A 21,961-nucleotide genomic window follows, 5' to 3' on the forward strand; every position below is an offset into this window, starting at 1 on the left:
TACAGTAAGTTACTTGTCACTTGCTGCCAGTTAATTACTGTGAATTTCACAGTCCGTTTCTTACAGTGTATGGAACACTTGAAAGGTCAAAGACTGCTTATGAAAATACACGTGATGAATTTGAAAAATGGGCGAGAAGTGGATTAACTCAAACCGTTATCGCTGAGGGTTTTAGATTGAGATGTCAATGTCAGCTAATACACCCTGAGGCATGATAATGTGTCAGGTTATACCGTATGCGCGAGCCAGCTATCACATGCAAAATGTGTATGAATGATATTTGTGCTGCTTATCATAATCTGTAGTTCCACTAGTTTCCTTTTGCCTGCTAGCTTATCATAAATAAATGGAAATCAGCCTAATATATGAACTTGACCATCTGCATTTGCTTCAGAGGATTATCTTTAGTATGACAGTTTACCTCCATTATTATCGTACTGGGTACTGCACATGTCCAGTTGTGTGTTAAGGTCTCTATGTGTTTTTGACTGCAGGTCATCTCCTACTTCTCAGGACAGATTGGCATCGGTAGCACTGACTTTCGGAGGCGGGTGGGTTTTGCCATGACGATGCCCTCTGCCAATCTGTCCATCTACATCAATAACACGCAGGAGTCTGACTCCGGGCGTTATCACTGCCACGTCATCATTCCTGGAGCTCCAGGCCTGTCTGGAGAGCTACACCTCAATGTTAAAGGTACATTGGCAAAATGTGGCTATATTCACATATTTGGGGCATTTAACTGTTTGTCTCATGGCTTCTTTTTCTGTTCGTTGTAGTTCCTCCATCCACACCTGTGTGCTCTATGACAGGAAATCCTGTACTGAGTGGCAATGTAACACTGAGCTGTAAATCCAGCTATGGCAAACCTGTTCCTCAGTACAAATGGACCAAAGCAGCTCCTCTTTCTGAGGTCTTCTTCTCTCCCATGCAAAGTGAGTCTCCTGCATCTGTATGTTTGCAATTGTTTGATTCTCTTTCTTTGTCTGAGAAAAATTCAGGAGCTTTTGTGGATGCATTAACTTAATTTTTGATTTTATCTTTCATACACTAATGATACCGAAAGGTACAATTTTGTTTAATTTGCTGTATGGATTGATATATTCTGACTGGTTAAAATGGGGTTCATTTAAATGGTGCATTACCATTCAAAAGTTAGGGATCTGAGATCTTTTTCATTTTACTGTAGATATAGTAAAACAATAATATTGTGATATATTATTGCAATTTAAAATAAATATATTTTAAAATGCCATTTATTCCTGTGATGGCAAAGCTGATTCTTCAGCATCATTACGCCAGTCTTCAGTGTCACATGATCCTTCAGAAATAAAATTTTAATATGCTGATTTGATGCTCAAGAAACATATCTTATTATTATCAATGCTGAATATTTTGTGCTGCTCAATATATTTGTGGAAACCTTTGATGACCGCAAAGTTCAACAGAACAGCATTTATTTGAAAAAGAAATCTTTTTGTAATATTACAAATGTCTTTATTGTCACTTTAGATTCTGAATGAAAGTATTCATTTCTTAAAACAAACAAACAAACAAAAAAACTTAAAGAGATAAACTGGCAAAAGACATTCAGACTATAAAAAGTGCTCAAATAGCATAATTGTATGTCAATAATACAATTGAACATTGGCTGTTAAATGAATAGACTAGTGCTGTCAAACGATTAATCGCGATTAATCGCATACAAAATTAAAGTTTTTGTATGCATAATATATGTGTGTGTTCTGTGTATATTTATTATGTATATATAATTACACACACATACAGTATATATTTTGAAAATATTTACATGTATTTACATGTCTATATTTATATTCATATAATTTATATTATAAATAAATATATTTAATATATAAACATAACCTATTTTTCTGAAGTATATACATGCATGTGTGTGTATTTATATATACATAATAAATATACACAGCACACATACATATATTTCGTAAACAAAAACGTTTATTTTGGATGCGATTAATCGCGATTAATCATTTGACAGCACTAGAATAGACTAAAGAATTAAAATTGTTAACTCAAGGTCATCCTGTCATCAACAAGTATTATTTGCTATATGCGGCATTAACAGATTTATCAACAATCAGGTTCTTCCTTCTGTACATACATGTACAGTATTAGTGCTTCTTTTTTCTTTCTTTTTTAATTGCTTTTACCTGTAGCACAAAATAACTAGATAGAAAATGAATTAGAATATGATTATAGAGTTGTTCTGTTATGATGTCCATTTGTAGACCAACCTGGAAGGCTAATTTACCATGCCTTCCCCCAGGAATTTCCTTTGAGATTTTGGGAATTTGCGTGCTGGAAAAATCGGTTTTAGACTTGATGTTGCTACTTGTTAACAACTTTAAACCAGTTTTAAAATTCATGTTGTTTGACTGTAATTTATGTTGTAGTCTCTTGAAATAATGTCAACCACAATGCTTATTTTACTCAAAAAATGCTATTTTAAAAACCCATTCAAAATTCCTAGGGAACCTATTGACCCAAAAATGCTGTGTGTTTTAAGGCTTAAAACAAAATAGCTCTATTGATAAATCTTACTAAAATACATTAACAGTATAATATTGTAATAAATGAATGTTTTTATATAGCAAGAAAAATGTATCACAGTTTAAACACAAATATTATGCAGCACAGCTGTTTTCAACAGCAAATAACCAAATTGTTCTTGAGCATATTTGAATGATTTTTGAAGGATGTAATGATACTGAAAATTCAGCTTTGCTTTGCAGGAATGACTTACATTTTAAAATATATTCAAAAATACAGTCATTTTAAATGGTAATAATATTTTCCAATATTATGATTTTTACTCAAATAAACAAGAGTTTTTTTTGTTTTTTTAAATCGTACAGATCCCCAACTTTTGAATGGTAGTGTATGACTGTTAAATAGGTTTTATCTTTGTTATTGTTGTATCATTTTAAGAGGCGTTTCTCTGTTCTCGATCTGTTTATTATCGGGATGAAATTGGTTAGATGCTGTGTAGAGAGAAGGAGTACAGGCATCATTTATCACTAATTTAGTGTGTCTCCCTCTTTGGCCTGAGGAGAGGCGGAAATAGCTCCGTTACCCTCAGATCAGCCAGAGAGACACATTCCCATCTGCCTTTAAACACGACAGGTTTGACCTTGACTGAGTGCCAGGAACATCTTACATGTCTACTGGCATGTTCTCTAAAGTCCATATCAAACGATAAAGAAAGCATGACATATTACAGTTACAGAAATGGAAGATGTGCATTAGTATCCAATACAATTTTTCCCAAATGTATCACGATGGTTTCTGTTGACATGTTCGAAATTTGTTTAGTCGAAATACACGGCTGTGCCAGCTGTTCACCAAAGCTGGCTTATACTTATCAACCATGCAGCAAATTTCCTCCTTGATCCCATGCACGTGGGTCTCCCAGTTTCTCTCCTGACATGAGAGTCCTGAGGGAGGCGAGGTGCTCAGTAATTCTTCCCTCAGGAAAGACAAACCAATCATGTTCTCCTGGTCATCTGTCTTCCTCTCGCCCTCTCTGTGTCACTCTCATCTGCGCATTCACAGAGTGGAGGTCCTGCCCCCAGCCTGTGCTTGTGCTGGGATACCTGGGTAAGGGAATAGACCCTCGGATAGAGAAAACTTCTTTAGATAGACTCAGTAAATGTGCGGTTCACTCTTACAGTCTTGCTTAGTTTATTCCTCAACCCTTGTTTGCTTGTACATGTCAGTACAAGAATGATAAAGCTACTATCACTTAAAAGTTTGAGGTCAGTAAGACTTTTTTTGAAAGACATGAATACTTTTATTCAGCAGAGATGCGATAATTTGTGCAAAAGTGACAGTAAAGACATTTATAATGTTACAGAAGGTTTCTATTCCAAATAAATGCTGTTTTCTATTCATCTAAGAGTCCAAGAGGTCATCATGGTCCAGAGTCCAGAGGTCCATCATGGTTTCAAAAAAATATTTATTTTAAGTTGTAATAATATTTCACAATATTAGTGTTTTTACTGTATTTTTGAGCAAATAAACACAGCTTTGGTGAGCATATGAGACTTATTTTTTTAATCTTAGTGACCCCAAACTTTTGAAAGGTTGTGCAATTATTTTCTAAAGTTACACTGTATTTTTTAAAGCAGTTTTACACATAAAGTAAGAAATGTTTAAAACTCTGTAAGCCCCTTGGAATGGGACATTTTTACTTGAAGTAAGAATAAATAAATGGCTGACTGTGAATACAATGCTGTTGATCAAAAACATCTTTTTGAGGTGTTATTTTAAGTCAAAGTTGACTGGTGCCACATAAAATCCTGAGTCTTTAAAGATAGTCTTTGTAACATCATTGTTAAAATATTGTACCATATGAATACATAGAAATATGTTTGAAATGTGGCCTAGCCGGGTTTGAATCTAGGGTTATTTCCCGATCTCACCCATCGTGTTCTTCATATCATTCCTCGTCTCCTCAGGTCATGACAGTGGTGGATCATCATTCTGTGAAAAACATGCAAAGTTCACACACTATTTTGAGTCCCACAGAGCCTCTAACCTTCACAGAGAGAGGTTTACAATCTGCACAAAACCCCTGTCAACAAAAAATTGCAAAAAGGACAAAAACAACAAAAAAGCTTAAAGCTTGATAAGCATTTTTAGCAATCAGCCATTTGTATCAATGTGTGTCATTAGAGATTAGAGTGATTCAATATCCCAAGCATATCAGTCTAAAAGCATATCAAACATCATCCTACCCCTTTCATCTTTTTTGTTCCCTCCCATTGTTGAAATTATGAATCGTGTGGTGCTGTACTACTGTATTTGTGTGTCTTGTTAGAGAGCTAAAATCAGACCTGTGTCTCGTAGTTTATTCAATGCAGAAGCAATACAAACTGAAGGTTTTTATGAACTGACCAATGAAGTGTTGATTTTATGAAGACACACTATTTTGAGTCCCACAGAACCTCTAACCTTCACAGAGAGAGGTTTACAATCTGCACAAAACCCCTGTCAACAAAAAATGGCAAAAAGGACAAAAACAACAAAAAAGCTTAAAGCTTGATAAGCATTTTTAGCAATCAGCCATTTGTATCAATGTGTGTCATTAGAGATTAGAGTGATTCAATATCCCAAGCATATCAGTCTAAAAGCATATCAAACATCATCCTACCCCTTTCATCTTTTTTGTTCCCTCCCATTGTTGAAATTATGAATCGTGTGGTGCTGTACTACTGTATTTGTGTGTCTTGTTAGAGAGCTAAAATCAGACCTGTGTCTCGTAGTTTATTCAATGCAGAAGCAATACAAACTGAAGGTTTTTATGAACTGACCAATGAAGTGTTGATTTTATGAAGACACCTCAGTAGTATAAAAGTGCCTGTGAAATCTGGAAAGCCCAGACTGGGGTCCCTGGGTGCCTGGCCTCGGCTCTGGGTCACTGAGGAATTTGAGTTTGGCTGCTCATCACTGCAGGCCAATCAGTGTGTGGACAGAAGCTACAGCAGCAGATGGTCGACTGCAATCTCTGCCAACACTGTAATAATGGCAGAAATGTAATGTTTGTTCTCTGTCTTGATGGTTTTAACTTCTCATCCTTCTTGCCAGCATCATGCAGTGAAAATAGGCGTAGTATTGTCAACATAACTGTAGCCAAGTCGTTAACACATATGTCTCATATTTGTGTCAGTCATCATGACAAAGTGCTCTCATAAATAGGGATTTCAAAGGATTACACTCTTATTTACTGCCTATGTCAACATATTTCATATAAGGGTGTTTCTTCAACTGTGTGCACTTTTATGGCCAAAATGTTTTTTATTCTTTTTACTTAGACTACAAGATTATTAGCTTTTTCTTATATGAAGGTCACTTAAAAAACAGTTTTGGAAACGTTTTATCATGCCTTCATCATTTACCTTTGCTATTTTTTAAATGCATTTTATGTACACATGAGATTTTTATCGTTTTACCCTTTAATCTTAAAATATGAATGAAATTTAAATTTTCCACAAATTATAGCTGTCTCGCATCATTTCCACAAACCAAACTAATTTGCCCCTTTTTAATAAAGTTAGTGTGCTCGTTTATTATCAAACTGGTGGACATTTTTATTATTTTATTATTTTCTCCCATATTGTACATGCAGTGTTGGGAAGGTTACTTTGGAAATGTAATAGGTTACAGATTACAAGTTACCCTATTTCAAATGTAATAAGTAGTATAACTATTTCAATTACTTTATTAAAGTAATGTAACTGATTACATTTGAATACTTTTTGATTACTTTTCGAAATTTCTAAAGAATGTTTTCAACTGTTAATCATTTTCAGACATTTAAACCAGGCAGGGTTACTTTTACAGTAATACTCAACACTGATTACTGTCACACTTTCAAAATCCAAAAATATAAAATTTTCAAAAAATGTAATAATTTAACTTTATAGCACACAGCCACCACAAAATCAGACTTTAGCACCTCTTTTTTACTTTGAGATTGTTCTGAGGTTAAATACAGATTTAAAATCATAACAAGAATAAGTTAATAGCTATGATACGGTTTTTGAAATCAAATCTTTGCATAGCTATGACAGGAAACACTGGCATCTATAACAATGCCTTGGGAAAAAAACAGTCAGTCCTAAAAAATAAAGCATACATAACCTGAAATAGTAAATAAAACAGTTATCAATTATGATATTTACAGTAAAGACAGGAGTAATTGCTGCTGAATATCCAACTTTGCCATTAGAGGAATAAATTACATTTTAAATATATTAAAATAGTAATAAAATAATAAATTGTAATAATATTTCACAATATTACTGTATTTATTGTGTAAATACCTTAGTGAATATAAGAGGCTTCTTTAAAAAAAAAAATTTCTTACTGACCCCATACTCTTGAATGTTGGTGTATACAGTTTAATAATGTTAGTGAACAAACTGAACTGGTGAGAGTGGGAAAGGTATTTTTAAGGAAATTTTAATTTCTAAAAGTCCTCCGGACCAAAATTGCCTGTAATTGAATAAACACCCATAAAAGTAGAATAAGCAGTCACATGCTACAATAGGTCACAACAGCTGAAAGATAGATACAAAGAGGTGAACTCTATTGAAAATGCATTTGATGTTCAATTATGATGTTATGAATGTTTGGTTCTATTTTCAGATGAGAGGCAGGGCACCCTTCGACTTAGCAACCTCACCAAAAGCATGTCCGGCAAGTATGTTTGCCGCGCCAGCAACACGGCTGGGACTGACAGCTGCCACATCAATCTAGAGGTCTCCACCCGTAAGTATCTTTCAAACAGATTGATGCAACATTCTATATTGTAGATTTCAGCACTCACTGTTCCTCTTGTGGCCGCAGCTAACAATGCCTGGGTGATCGCCGGGGCCACAGTGGGCTCCGTGGTGGGTCTGATGGCTCTAGTTTTATTCCTGATCTTCATCCTGAGGAGAAACCATGACACAGAAGAGGAGATGGCCAATGATATCAAGTGAGCATGTGTCTTATATTTCTAATATTGTATTAGGATATCTGCAGTGTTGGGGAGTAACTATTTACTTGTAATGGCATTGTGTAATTTGATTACAAAATAAATGTAACTGTAATCTGTAACGGTTACTAAGAAAAATGTGTAATTAAATTACAGTTACTTATGAAAATGTTAATGATTATGAAGGGGGTTACATCTGAATACTTATTGTATTAATATTTACTATTTCTTGTTATGATTTTAAATCTGTACTTAAAGGGTTAGTTCACCCAAAAATGAAAATTAGACTGCGTTTTACTCACCCCCGAGGCATCCTAGGTGTATATGACTTTCTTCTTTCAACTCGGGAGGGGGTGAACAAAGGCCTTCTGTAGCGAATCGATGTGTTTTTGTAAGAAAAATATCCATATACAAAACGTAATGATCACTTGAATCTAGCTTGCGTTCACTGTTGTAAACAGAAGCAGTTCCGGGGGAATGACGTATGAGCAGTGTTGGGAGAAACGCATTACAAAAGTAATAATATACGTTAAATATCGCATGCGATTTATCGTGCAGCCCTAATCAAAACAAAACAACGGTCAAGAATTAGAAGTACAAAACGAGGATTTGTAAAGAAGAATGTCTTCAGAAGAAACAGAAGAACTGTTGGCGCAAGCTACATTAAAGTGATTATTACGTTTTGAATATGGATATTTTTCTTACAAAAACGCATCGATTCGCTACAGAAGGCCTTTGTTCACCCCCTGGAGCCGTGTGAGACACTTTTTTTTTATGGATGGGCGATTTTTATTTAAGTTCTTTTGGACTGAAGCAATGCAACACCCGCTGAGTGGCATTAAACAGCTTGAAAGATCAAAGACAATTTTTAATATAACTCCGACTGGATTCGTCTGAAAGAAGAAAGTCATATACACCTAGGATGCCTCGGGGGTGAGTGAAACGCAGCCTAATTTTCATTTTTGGGTGAACTAACCCTTTAACCTCAGAACGATCTCAAAGTAAAAGAGGTGCTCAATTCAGTTTTTGTGGTAGCTGTGTTTTAAAATTAAATTATTGTAATTTTAATTCAAGTGATGAAGGATTTTGAAAGTCTGACAGTATTCATTGTTGAGTCATACTGTACCCTAGTGAAAAGAAATATACTAAAAAAGTATTTGAAATAAATTTATTACATGCTAAGTATACTACAAATACATTTACATATATATGTACTTAATAAAAAAAAATCCTGCAATTGTACTTTTAGTATACTAAACTGATATAGGCCTACTTAATGTCTGCTAAATTGGAACAACTAATTTTGTACTAAATGCACTTTAATTGTGCATAAATAGTGCTACAGTACAACTAAAGATATACTTAAGTATGTTTGATTGCGCTGCAGTGGAACTATTGTGCTTCAGGTACACTTTAAATATCTTGCATTTAAAGACCGATATTATTCAAAGATCATACAATCCACATCAATAGTGGCATTAAAACACATTTTAGGCTTAATTTTAAGAAATGTACATTGTGCACAAGTAGTAGTCCAAATACAGTTGAATTATTTTTATATCAGTAAGTCTCGAGCAATATGTCAGTAAATATGTTAACAGATTTGAACTAAGTATGAAATAAATACATTTTAAATATATTACTTTTTACTAGGGTAAGGTTAACCTGCCTGATTTAAATGTCTGAAAATGATTAACAATTGAAAACATTCGTTAGAAATTTAGAAAGGTAATCAAAAAGTAATCAAATGTAATCAGTTACATTACTTGAATAAAGTAATTGAAATAGTTACACAACTTATTACATTTTAAGTAGGGTAACCTTTCCAAAGTAACCTTCCCAACACTGAATATCTGTACTTGATTTTTGCACTTCATCCATAATGCTACAGATTAGATGTTTGTATTACAGTATGTGCTTTCTATTGCTTTAAGGGAAGATGCACAGGCACCGAAACGCGTCTCCTGGGCTAAAAGCGGCACAGGATCGGACATCGTATCAAAGAATGGCACATTGTCCTCAATAGCCACCAGCCCTCCTGCACAGGAGCCTCAGCATCCACTCCAAAACAACCATTACCCATACCCCCCTGGTGCCTCGGACACCGCCTCCATCCTCACCACCTCTGGAAGCACAACCACATACCGCCTCTGCCCAGGGGAGCCCAACCCACTACACGGCCTGCCCGGATACAACGCCAGCGGCACAGCAAATCACACACACCGTCATCATCACCACCATGATCGCCATCACACTCCCGCAGTCCTCAATCCCAACAGCTGCTCCACACAGAGGACTGAGGGGCCGCAGCCGCAGACCCCACGCCCACTCAACATGCCTATAAACTCTGCCACCCTGTCCCGCATGGGGGCCGTGCCCATCATGGTGCCCACCCAGAACCACGCCGGGTCACTGGTGTAACGGCCTTCAAGACTAACAATGTGCTAACGACTAGCCAAACGTATGTGGAGAAGGGTTTCGACAAATGTGACGATAAATTTGGCTAACTTTTTATACAGAGTAAAGTACAGTAAAATATAGTTACATGTCGAAAAAACACCTTTGATTTGTTTTCTAAAGTATTACATGTTTTTTAATGAGCTTAATCTGTGTTTTGATGCCTAAACACTCTGTGAAGTTCTTTTTGTCATCTTTTAGAACCGTTTCACTGACCGAGAACAGTATTTTGTCAGTGAGTTATACATTATGATGGGATGCAGATGTCCACTTTTTGTAACAGTTGTGTTTATGGATTCAGATTTGTCCAGTTATTTAGACATTCAGTTAAATTTATGACAATAATCTTGAGCGTTCTTGTGCCTCTTGTGCCTCCGTTTCTCTCAGGAGTTTTCGCTTTTTCTGTCAAGCGGTTGACAGATTTCTGAAGCAGAGCAGGTTTTATTTCAAATGTAATATTTTCTGACCATTCAGACGAGTTAAGAAATTTAGAGAGAAAAGGGAAGACTGTAAAGTAGAAAATAAAATGAGAGCCTGTGAAAATGCTGTCTTATGATGTAGAGCATAAAACAAACAAATGCCAGTGTCTGCCATGCTTGTTTACTGGAGCAGGAAGGACTCTTAATTTGTAAAACATGTGATCATGTAAGTTACATGGAAGTGTCCATTTATTCATTAGCGTGTTCATGAAAATTTACGATAAACTAGCCTTGTGGTTTAATGACTTGAATATTGGAAGCAATGTTTTTTTGATAATAGTGTTAATGCTGAATGTTATTGTGAATATTCTGGTTGAAGATATTGTTTACTCTGTAATTAAGCCTTTTCCACTTATTTTGTTATTTTCAAATTGGCATTATATGGAATTGAAAGCATTATACAGTAACTGTCTACATGATGGAAGCAGAGATGTAGGAAACGGGTTCAAAGTGGAAAATGCCTCAGTGAGGTTCAAGTGTTTAAGTGGTGGTGCTTGTTTTGATTACTTACCATAATGTTCTGCTTATTAAACAATGCAAAATTGCAAAAATGCATTGTAAAACATTTTTTAAAGAGTTAAACTAGCACATCTCTTTAATGTGGCATTTGATTGACCTGGCATTAAACACATTTTATTAACAAAAATATATTAAATATTAGAACCAGACACTTTATTTTTGCTGCCACATTTCTCTTTTTTTTACTTCGTCTACAGGAGTTCACAGTTTGAGATCCCGGACGAGCCCCCGATTTCTACTATGGCCATAACAGAAATACAGTTTTTTCTTGTTGGTATCATGAGAATGAGATTTTGGCTGAAGTTGGCATTTGAATTGATACTAAGTTACTCTTCTAGGCCACATGTCTTTCAAACATGGTCTTCTGATAAAAATAATGAGAAAATACACTGAATAATCACTTTGTTATTGATGCAGGCTATTTGGCAGTCTGCCACTCTTACAAGGTAGACCAATGTAACCACGTAATGAGGAGATCCTTTGGAACAGAGTTAGGGAGTTTTGGGGAGAGTACTCCTACAATAAGATTAGAGGTTAAAAACCATATAAAAGTGTGAGTTGGTAATTTGTTCTGCAGGCATCTCGGCTTTGTGGTTTCTTCCAATAAAGTCTTATTTTGTCTTCTGGAACTCCGAACTCCGAATATTTATGCAAGACTTTCTCCACTACATTTTTTAAAAACAATTTAAAGAAAAAGGTGCTTTAGTGAAGAACAATAAGAAGTGTTTAGTCACACCTGCCTCCCCTTTTTGCAAGCACATTCTGGACGTTGTGCTTTCTGTTAGTCAGAGCCGACCATTTATGATCTGTTCTTTATCTCAGTGCAAGGACAACTAAATATTAGACGCATAATGGCATATGGTCACATTGTCCTCACAACCAGCATTTTGTTCCAGTACTTCGGTGAGTAATTCCTTCACTCTTTTTATTAAACATTAATTTGAAATGGTTTATAATTAGTTAATAGAAAATTCTGTTTCATAAATATATGAGTAAATATAGATTTACTAATATAATAAATATTACCCTACTGTTCAAAAGTTTTTTTTAATGCTTTTGGAAGTCTTGCTCACCAGGGGTGCAGTTATTTGATCAAAACTACAGTAGAAAGGGTAATACTGTGAAATATAATTACCATTTAAAATGACTAATGTTTTCTGTTTTATTATATTTGAAAATGTAATTTATTCCTGTGATGACAAAACTGAATTTTCAGCAGTCATTACTCCAGTCTTCAGTGTCACATGATCCTTCAGAAATCACTCTAATGATTATCAATGAAACAGTTGAAAACAGTTGTGCTGCTTAATATTTTTGTGGAAACTGACACGTTTTTTTTTCAGGACTCTTGTTTTTCTGAAACTTTAAAAGAACAACATTTGTTTAAAAATTGAAATCTTTTGTAACATTCTAAATGCCTTTACTGTCACGAGGTATAGAGTGGTTCTCTTTGTACAGATGTTCAGGCAGTTGTGGTGAAGCCCTTTGTGTTTGTCCGGTCGGGGTCATCGGCTGAGCTGACCTGCATGTATGACACACATGCCTCAGAGGGCTTTACCCTGGAGTGGCATTATGCCGTTCCAGGAACTCCTGCCATCCAAGCCAAGAGGGTGAGGACTCCTGTATTTAGAGTCAGTTACAATAAACCACCACATCTGATCTCAATGTCCTGTTTGACACAGGTGCTGTACTACAATGGGAGGCTGTACTGGGTGAACTCTTGGGAGGGAAGGATGGCTCTCGTGCAGAACCCTCCAGTGTCGGGCGTCGCTTCTGTCAGGATCATCAATGCTGAAATATCTGATACTGGGTTGTATATGTGTGGTCACCAACCCCAATGACTGGTCCAGCAGCGGACAAGGTCTGATCAACCTCACTGTGCTATAAGATGGATCATGGATTTTCAAACTTTTTGATACCATAGACCCCCAAATATAATAACCTCCTGTGATATATTTATATTTATGTATTAACTTTTACATATATATATTTTTTTTTTACATTTCACACTATTTCAAGCTTTTAAAATGGTTCTCTCCATCATCAGCTCCTCCATCTGTGCCAGAATGTTGGCTGCAGGGATACTCCTTCGTGGGGAATGATGTGATTCTGATATGTCATTCCTCTCAGGGTCACCCAACACCAATCTATTCATGGCACAGAGAGCAGAACGCAGCCCCTCTGCCGTCAGACAGTTTTGTTGAAGGTAGGAAACAATCAGCTGCTGCTATAACACTCAATCTGGCACCTGAAAATAGTGCACGGATGGCACAGATTCGCTTACTCAACTTTTATAAAGAGCCAAACAGGATTATATATAAACACAAACCATTAATGATTTTAATAAATCCAAAAAATACAAATTTACTCACCCTCAGGTCATCCAAGATTTATGAGTTTGTTTGTTCATGAGAGCAGATTTGGAGAAATGTAGCATTACATCACATGCTCACCAGTGGATCCTCTGCAGTGAATGGGTGCCGTCAGAATGAGAGTCCAAACAGCTGATTAAAAACATCACAATAATCCACAAGTATTCCACACCACTCCAGTCCTTCAGTTAACATCTTGTTAAGCGAAACGCTGCGTTTGTAATAACCAAATGCATCAAAATGTTTTATAGTAATTAATAATTATTTTTTTCATTCTTTTGTGGCTAAAAATAAATATTTAAGTACATCTCATTTGCTGTCAGTAAATTGTACATGTATATATCACCATTAGTCATCAGCCACCCTGCTAGATATCTAGATATCAACCTTTAAAAATACAATACAATAATAAAAAATCCCGTCTCATTTGTTCTTCAGATCATCACACAGGTTCTCTCAAGTTGCACAACCTGTCTGATACCTTCGCTGGAACCTACACATGTAAAGCGTCTAATGAACTCAATCAGGCAGAGTGCAGCGTAACCCTCAGAGTGACCTGAGTACAACACACACACAGCTCTAAAATCACTGAATACTAAAAAAATCATTTGACATGGTGTTCTATTGATAGATGCTGCTGTGATTGGCGGAGTGTTCCTGGGAATCTTTCTCGTTGCGCTGTTGATTGGAGTAATGGTCATATCTATGACACATGGAAAAAGGAGAAGCACATCCAGAAAACATGCAAAAGAGCATAGGTGTGCATTTAAACCGCTATGAACTAGATGTGATGTTCAGCATTTTCATTCATTTTTCTACAAGGCAGGTGAAAAACCATCCAGCACCTCATCAGCAGAGCGGAGGGAACCTGCTACTCTTTCAGTCCAGTATTGAAGACCAATCGCACTTGAAAGTGTCTCACTTCAGTCCAGTTGTTTAGATGTTTCTTCTGCATCTGTTCTACTTGTTTAATTTCTGAGCTTACAATAAATATACACTTTTTTTTCATGTACCTATAAGCGTACCTTTGCACTTATTTCATTTAGTGATACTATAATGATGGATTAAAGATATTGAGACCTTTGTAATGTATAGCGTTTTAATTCTTATTGACTTTAAGAACATTATAAACTCATGTTGACAAAACATATGCTACCAGTCAAAGTTTTTGAACAGGAAGATTTTTAATGTTTTTTTTTTTTTAAAGAAGTCTCTCGTGCTCACCAAGCCTGCATTTATTTGATCCAAAGTACAGCAAAAACAGTATAATTTTGAAATATTTTTACTATTTAAAATAACTGCTTTCTATTTTAATATATTTAAAAATGTAATTTATTCCTGTGATTTCAAAGCTGAATTTTTAGCATCATTACCCCAGTCACGATCCTTTAGAAATCATTCTAATATTCTGATTTGCTGCTCAAAAAACATTTATTATTATTATGTTGAAAACAGCTGAGTTGGTTTTTTTTCAGGTTTCTTCGATGAATAGAAAGTTCAGAACAGCATTTATCCAAAATAGAAATATTTTGTAAAATTATACATTTCTTTATCATCCCTTTAGATCAATTTTAAGCATCCTTGCTAAATTAAAAGTATTAATTTCTATAATTTCTTTCCCCAAAAAAATTCAATAAATTATACACTCCAAGCTTTTGAATGGTATCGTGTATAATGTTACAAAAGCTTTTTATTTCAGATAAATGCTGATCTTTGGATCTTTCTATTCATCAAAAAATCCTGAAAAAATGTACTCAACTGTTTTAAATATTGATAATAATAATAATAAATGTTTATTGAACAGCAAATCAGCATATTAGAATGATTTCTGAATGATCATGTGACACTGAAGATTGGAGTAATGATGCTGAAAATTTAGCTTTGATCACAGGAATACATTACATTTGAAAACATTCAAATAAAAAAAATATTTAAAAAAAATATTTTAAATTTGACTGTTTTTGCTGTACTTTGGATCAAATAAATGCAGGCTCGGTGAGCAGAAGAGACTTCTTTAAAAAACATAAAAAATCTTACTGTTCAAAAACTTTTGACTGGTAGTGTACAAAAACAGATTTTCAGATGAAACCCTAAATGCCTTTGTGGAAAGTTTCACCAAACAGCTTTTATATTTTATTTTACAGGGTGCACAACAGCTCAAGAGTCATTTTCAAAACAACACGAGGGTAAGATTTATACATATTGTGTAATGAGGACAAACAATATAAAGCCACACTTGAACTGATAGGATTTTCTGTGCTCACAAAGACAGCTGTCTGTGATAAAAAAGTAAGTTCTGAATATTGAATTAATCTGATATCTATATGTACATAAAAGGGTTAGATTTGAGGATTTATTAGCCTTAATTATATGATTTCAACTAAATTGTTTCAGTAACTTTTGTAAATGTTTCACTTTAATGTTATAGCCAGTGTTTTTCTTTACAGGTTACATTTCGTAACCTGACAGTATTTTGACTCTAAACAAACCAAATTCCTCAGTGTGCTTTTATAATAATCACTATAATCTAGATTGACTAATTCACAAGTTTAAGGCACAAACTTTCTGCATAAAATACTGTCTACATCTCATGATCAAACTCAACAGACGCTGGAGTGTGAAAGAGCAGTTATCTCTATAGTCACATGTGGGACATATAAATATATAACGGTCACTTAACCCTATATCTGTGATGAACATTTTAGACAATGAAGACACAAACGGTTTTGTCCCGTTAAGGAGTCCATTTATGAGCATCATGACTCAGTGAGCAAACTTCTTGCAATGATCATCCTCATCACTTCATTAGTACCTAAAAAAAAATACAAAAGATAAATAGATAAATAGATAAATAAATAAATAAATAAATAGATAAATAAAGACCTGCACTGCATAGTCCTTTAGGTAACCATAACCTCCATGTATCTGTAAGGCCTGGTTACATATCTGAAAGAGATGATCACAAAAACCTTGATGTATTTATGTAACAACATCAAACATGTCATCACAATCCGACAGAGCAATGTGTATATACACTTACTGAAAAACACTCATCTGTCACGAAGAGTTTGGCCATTGAGCAGAGCGAGACCGCCTCCGGTCTCCCCTCCTGCAGAGCCACCGCCGCCTGACGCACCAGCAGCCGAGAAGCTACCAGCTTAGTGGCCATCTCAGCCAGCTTAAACTGCAGGAACTGAACACAGACGTCAATAACAACTTCCTATTTCTGATTTAACACACATTTGACTGAATCCTATTAGACAGATCAGTGCTAGACAATTCAACTGGTACCTGGCTGTTCGATAGTGTTTCTCCAAACTGTTTCCGCACACACATGTGATCTCGGGCCAGAAGCACAGATGCGTGAGCCGCTCCAAGGGAACAAGAAGCTGTGGGTTCAAAAGAATTAACATTAACTCTTGTCCTGTGCTGAAAATCCTTGTAAAAAATTGCTTGTAAATCCCTTTTCTTTCAATTAGCAGCTTTTGTATTTCTTTTTCGAAACGATTGATCGCAGGCTTCATTGATCTGAGCTTATGCATTTCAATTTTTGATAGAAAAAGCATTATTTGTGGATAACTTTGCCAGTGTTCACTCAGAAACTGAGGTGCATAAGCTCAGATCAATGAGGCCTACGATCAATCAGCTCCAAAAAAAACTGAACAAACAAATTAATTTTATCAGCAAGAAATTTATAAGCAATTTTTAGGACATTAATTTTGGACCTGGAACAACGCAGGTGCAACAAAAAGAGAAAAATCCCCAAAAAGTATCAAACTTATCAAATTTTTAGGAAGTCAGTAAGTTTTAGTCCAATGTGATAACATTCAAAATCCTCTCTGGGTTAAAATGACCGCAACACAAATCTGTCAAAATAGATAGGTTATCAAAAACGGTTTCAAATCTAAGTTAAGAAACAATTCACCAATATTAATTCTGCCTCCATTAAGGCCTTTCATGGCAATGTTGAAGCCCTCCCCCTCTGCTCCAAGCCGGTTGGTCACTGGCACAGCGCAGTCCTCAAATATCACGGCTCGGGTTGGCTGCGAGTTCCAACCTACCTGAAAGATGTTGGTACACCGATTATAAATCACAACAGTGATGATATAACTCAATCCTGCCATCTGCTGGATAATCTTTACCACTCAGTGTTCCTGTCCTAAATAATAAACTTACTGTATAGCGAAGACGTTCATTACCTTCTTCTCTTTTTTGCCAAAGCTGAGTCCAGGGGTTCCTTTTTCAACCACCAGGCAGGAGATGCCCTTAGGTCCCTTCCCACCTGTCCTGCACATCACCACATAAACATCTGTGTCTCCACCTCCACTGATGAACGCCTGACCAGAAACAGCAAAAACTGTTGGGATGCTGCATGGAGATTTTTGTCAATGCCTCAATCATTTCTCAAGGTACCTTGGAGCCATTCAGGATATAATGATCTCCTTGGAGTTTCGCGCTGGTTAGAAGTGAAGCGGCATCACTCCCACTACCTGAGGTTAGGGAATAAAAAATAAATAAATAAAACAAAATAATTATAAATTAAATACTTTTAGGTTAACGATAACACTGATATATGCCACAAAGCAACACAGAAAATGTGATCCTGAACTTACCAGGTTCTGTGAGACAGTATGAGGCAAACTTCTGCATAACGCACAGATCAGGACAGAATTTCTCCCTCTGCTCATTGTTTCCAAATGTGTCTATCATCCAGGCACACATGCTGTTTCAAACACAATCAGTAAACACCATGTAAAACCTAATTAACCATGAAGAACGAAAACTATATGCCAGCACATGTACCACTTAAAATATATTTAGTCCAACCTTATGTATTATTATGATGCAGCAACAACTTTAAAGTATTATTAGTAAGCTAATAGGGATATTTATAAGGCGTAGAGATGGCTCACTTGTGAATACTGATGTATGCGGTAGTGCTGACACAGCCTGTGGATAAAGCCTCAAATATGATAGAGGTGTCCAGACGAGAGAGTCCAGACCCCCCAACATCAGGGTTCACGTAAATCCCTCCAAACCCCAACTGGGCGGCTTTCCTCATGGCCTCCACAGGGAAAATTTCCTACAAGTGAAGATATTAATGACGCTCAACTTTTGTAAATGCTTCACCATTAAATATAAACAATAAGCAGTATTGTCAGATGTGCAGGTTACCTTTAGGTCCCATTCTGCCATATGTGGTGCCATCTCATTGGCAGCAAAGTCAAATGCTACTTTTTGAAACTCTTTTTGTTCATCTGTGAGTCCTATAGAGGCTGTGGAGATATGCAGAAATGTGTATATGTGTGTGTGTGTATATATTATATATTAGTTATATATACTAATTATTATTTAATATTGTTACTATTAGTTTATATTGTTTATCCACTGTATGTATTAGCAGCAGCATCTGTTGTAATGACCAATCAAAGGAAACGGTGTCTGATATGAGCCAATCAACTGCGCTCGATACACACCCCCAGATGTGATTGGTTGAGCTCATTAAAAGCCAACCAATAGCGTTTGCACGAACCCGATTAAATTATGTTATTAAAACGTACAATTTTATAATAAAATATATCAAACAACATTTCTTTATACACTGTACAAATTTTCAACCGTCAACTTTCAAACTCCAGGAACACTGACGTACAATGAAGCGTTAAATATTGACTCAACAATCCTGCACAACTGAGTTTACTAAACAAAAATGTAGATTAAAATGGCATGTTGATGTATAACTTCAATAAGATTCAAATGAAAAACAGACTGCTTTTTACCAATGGGACCAAACTTAACTCCATTTCCACAGAAATTAGGCCATCGACAGGTATTATCATAAATTTGCACCAAAATGACATATTATCGAATATGAGATTACATTCATTAAAATCTACATTAGATCTATACCAACTTTATTAAAATTTAAAACCATGGTATTTGAAACATACAAGTAGTAGTCCTAAATGACTGACCGCTTGTCGTTATTTCTCAACCAACAATGTTGTTATTATCACGGTCTTTAAATAATTTGACTTACGATCAATGCAAGCTGCTATTCCTCGTCCCTGTACAGTGTTAAATATTAAACTGCGACTTCTACCGATGCTATATGAACCCAATCGGACACCTCTTGCGAGCACCCTAGCCGCCGCCATGTTGATTCAGTGACGCGTTCAATCACCGAGGGGATGATGGGTAATGTAGTTCTAAACACTTCGCACTTGACAGGTAGCTTCATGTGAATCATGTATGCTTAGAATCAACGCAGCTTTAATTTTTTTTTTATTTAACTTGCAAGCAGTTTTGATAATTATAAACGTTCTAACTGTAATATACTCCACATTCTGTGGTTGGGTTTCAAATAAAAGCAGACTAAATCCAGAAAAGATCCTCCAGACCACATGCGATCTGCCAGGGCGCTGTTTTATCACGAGGGCTTGTATAAACATTTCCTCGCATTTCCAGTGAAACATGCCACCCAAGAAAAGAACAAGAAGCAGCGCCAAATCTAATAAACATAGTAAGTAATCTGCTTAATATAAGGGTTGCATCATTTTTTTAAAATTCACCACTCACTTTAAATAATTAATTGCTTCTTATTTTAGCTGATGCAGACGCCCAACATGGTGAGGAGTCTGATGATGTTGCACAGCTCAAAACTGGCAAAAGAAAAAGGTCAGCAGGAGTAAAAAGTGATGTGGAGAAAAATAAAAATGATGACACATGCAAAACATCTTACAGCCACTGGCTCATGAAATCTGAACCTGAGAGTCGGATTGAAAATGGAGTGGATGTGAAGGTAAACCCTTTTTTGTGTGCGTGTGTCCACGGTTTTTTGTTTTGTTTTGTTTTGTTTTGTTTGTATGTTTCCTTGCAAAAAGACGAAAAAACATGCTTCTGTAAATCAAAATTATGACATAAAATGTCACACTTATGACAAAATGTCAGCTTTTGAACTTAGTATGTCTTATCTCATACTTACGAATTACTAGTGTCTCATATTCCTGACATTTTATGTCATAATTATAACTGTCATTTTTCATCTCAATTATGACTTCGTACCTCATAATTTTGACATTTATCTCATAATTATGACTTGGTGTTTCACATTTTTTCTTATGTAATGGAAACTGACTTCCATATGAGGAAAAAGTTCAATAATGCAGGAGCTTTTTTTTATTGAAGGAGATTTTTAAGTGTTGTTACTAGGTGAAGGTAAACCTAATTATCTCAATAACTTAAACGTGAAGTGATGCTATAAATATTATCTTGTCATCCTCCAACTGCAGTTTGGAATTGAGGACCTCAAAGCCCTTCCCAATCAGACGGGATGCTGGGATGGAGTGAGGAATTATCAGGTGGACTATGATTGTTTGTGTTGTTATTGACTATGTTTATCAAGAAGCACATGCAGAACATTCACTTATTCTGAGACCTGAGACTTTTCTCCTCAGGCACGTAATTTCATGAGAGATATGAAGGTGGGCCAGCAGGCTTTCTTTTACCACAGTAACTGCAAAGAGCCAGGTATTGCTGGCCTCATGAAGGTGAGGAGTCACTACAATAGAAGCTTGATCACCACAAATATAACAATAGTGAGAATGATTTTCATTAACTATTTATTTTTACAGATTGTAAAGGAGGCTTATGTGGACCATACACAATTTGACAAGAAAGACGCACATTATGACCCCTCCAGCAAAGCAGACAACCCTAAATGGAGTATGGTGTGTCTTTACACAGACCACAATAACATTCATAAAGATAACTTTGTTTTTGCCTTCAGAACTGACCGTAGATTAACTCCGTATAGGTGGATGTTCAGTTCGAAAGGATGACCAAGCGTTTCATTCCTCTGACTGAGCTGAAGAAATATCACTTACAGCACAAAGCTAAAGGTGGACCCTTAAAGGATATGACCCTCTTCACCAGAGCCAGACTATCAGTTCAGCCTCTCACTGCGGGTTAGTTGTATTTAATAACACAAATAAGTAAAATATGTCTTCTCATTTTCATGTACTGTAGTGTAGCATGATTTAAAATGTGATTATAAATACAAAAAAAACAAATCTTAAAAAATAACAATAATGTTAAATGCTGATTTTGTTTTAGCTAAAATAAAAGTAATTTATATTATATTAAATATATTTTATAATTTATTAAAAGTATTTACAATTATTTTAAAATTAAGTCCAGATATTCAGCTGTATGGATTTGTGAAAAGCAGTTTATTTTTGATTTGTTATATTTGTTAATATAATTAATATTAACATTAATATAATTGTTCATTAAAATAATTGTTAGCTCATACTCATTTTTTTCTTCTTTTCAGAGGAATTTGACTTTGTCCTGAGTTCGGAGAATGAAGATCCAATATGAAAATCACCATATAAGTCTGTTTCATCTCATCCTATTATGATTCTCTCTCACTTTAAATTTTATATTCAGTCTTTTCTTTATGTAATCTACTGTATACTCATGTAACCTCGAAATACCAAATAAGCAAATAATAATCTTAAAACATTTAAATAATTTTGTTAATAAAATATTTGCTTGTGCTTCGGTCTCCTTCAGATCACTTAATAATACCAGATTTCTCTACAGTCATG

General features: G+C 35.5%; 3 protein-coding genes and 1 long non-coding RNA gene across 5 annotated transcripts in view; 2 read left to right on the forward strand and 2 right to left on the reverse strand.

The window, feature by feature from the left end:
* The window catches only part of LOC107713439 (endothelial cell-selective adhesion molecule-like), a 51,829-nt gene extending 40,692 nt beyond the window's left edge, over window positions 1-11,137 (forward strand). The window contains exons 3-8 of one of the 2 annotated variants that reach the window (XM_016518922.1): window positions 495-696; window positions 780-935; window positions 3,595-3,639; window positions 7,192-7,314; window positions 7,393-7,522; window positions 9,457-11,137. In XM_016518922.1, the coding sequence (XP_016374408.1) occupies window positions 495-696; window positions 780-935; window positions 3,595-3,639; window positions 7,192-7,314; window positions 7,393-7,522; window positions 9,457-9,943 (1,143 nt within the window). In that variant the 3' untranslated portion in view covers window positions 9,944-11,137. The remainder of the gene's footprint in view (window positions 1-494; window positions 697-779; window positions 936-3,594; window positions 3,640-7,191; window positions 7,315-7,392; window positions 7,523-9,456) is intronic. The other variant, XM_016518923.1, reaches the window with a different exon arrangement.
* LOC107713440 (uncharacterized) lies at window positions 3,593-13,370 on the reverse strand. Its single transcript, XR_001636890.1, has 3 exons — window positions 13,350-13,370; window positions 7,373-7,475; window positions 3,593-3,654 (listed from the first exon to the last, which is right to left on the reverse strand). It is a non-coding gene; the product is annotated as an uncharacterized LOC107713440 (long non-coding RNA).
* A 2,074-nt stretch (window positions 13,371-15,444) lies between these two features.
* LOC107713443 (isobutyryl-CoA dehydrogenase, mitochondrial-like) lies at window positions 15,445-19,529 on the reverse strand. The gene is made up of 11 exons (XM_016518925.1): window positions 19,390-19,529; window positions 18,525-18,625; window positions 18,263-18,432; window positions 17,963-18,072; window positions 17,763-17,839; window positions 17,549-17,686; window positions 17,275-17,410; window positions 16,641-16,738; window positions 16,390-16,542; window positions 16,225-16,295; window positions 15,445-16,193 (listed from the first exon to the last, which is right to left on the reverse strand). Exons 1-11 carry the CDS (start codon window positions 19,505-19,507, stop codon window positions 16,106-16,108), a joined length of 1,260 nt encoding a protein of 419 aa, XP_016374411.1. The 5' UTR covers window positions 19,508-19,529; the 3' UTR covers window positions 15,445-16,105.
* On the forward strand, window positions 19,498-21,850 carry thyn1 (thymocyte nuclear protein 1). Its single transcript, XM_016518924.1, has 8 exons — window positions 19,498-19,547; window positions 19,818-19,872; window positions 19,958-20,151; window positions 20,642-20,710; window positions 20,807-20,899; window positions 20,984-21,079; window positions 21,166-21,316; window positions 21,685-21,850. The coding sequence occupies exons 2-8, from the start codon at window positions 19,824-19,826 to the stop codon at window positions 21,729-21,731; spliced, it is 699 nt and encodes a 232-aa protein (XP_016374410.1). The 5' UTR covers window positions 19,498-19,547; window positions 19,818-19,823; the 3' UTR covers window positions 21,732-21,850.
* The last annotated feature ends 111 nt before the right edge of the window (window positions 21,851-21,961 follow it).

This window comes from Sinocyclocheilus rhinocerous, unplaced genomic scaffold (genome assembly GCF_001515625.1).
Source record: "Sinocyclocheilus rhinocerous isolate Xijiao unplaced genomic scaffold, SAMN03320098_v1.1 scaffold689, whole genome shotgun sequence".
NCBI classification, from domain to species: Eukaryota; Metazoa; Chordata; class Actinopteri; order Cypriniformes; family Cyprinidae; genus Sinocyclocheilus; species Sinocyclocheilus rhinocerous.

Bases quoted from the DNA above. Each gene is read 5' to 3' on its own strand.
- LOC107713443 (XM_016518925.1), bottom strand. From the start codon at position 19,507: ATGGCGGCGGCTAGGGTGCTCGCAAGAGGTGTCCGATTGGGTTCATAT. The intron at 16,739-17,274 runs GTGAATTGTTTC...TTGAACCCACAG, and splicing joins TGGAGGCAGAATTAATATTG to CTTCTTGTTCCCTTGGAGCG. The intron at 16,194-16,224 runs TTATCTATTTAT...TTTATTTATCTA, and splicing joins TATGCAGTGCAGGTCTTTAT to TTTATCTATTTATCTTTTGT.
- thyn1 (XM_016518924.1), top strand. From the start codon at position 19,824: ATGCCACCCAAGAAAAGAACAAGAAGCAGCGCCAAATCTAATAAACAT. The intron at 20,711-20,806 runs GTGGACTATGAT...TTTTCTCCTCAG, and splicing joins ATGGAGTGAGGAATTATCAG to GCACGTAATTTCATGAGAGA. The intron at 21,317-21,684 runs GTTAGTTGTATT...TCTTCTTTTCAG, and splicing joins AGTTCAGCCTCTCACTGCGG to AGGAATTTGACTTTGTCCTG.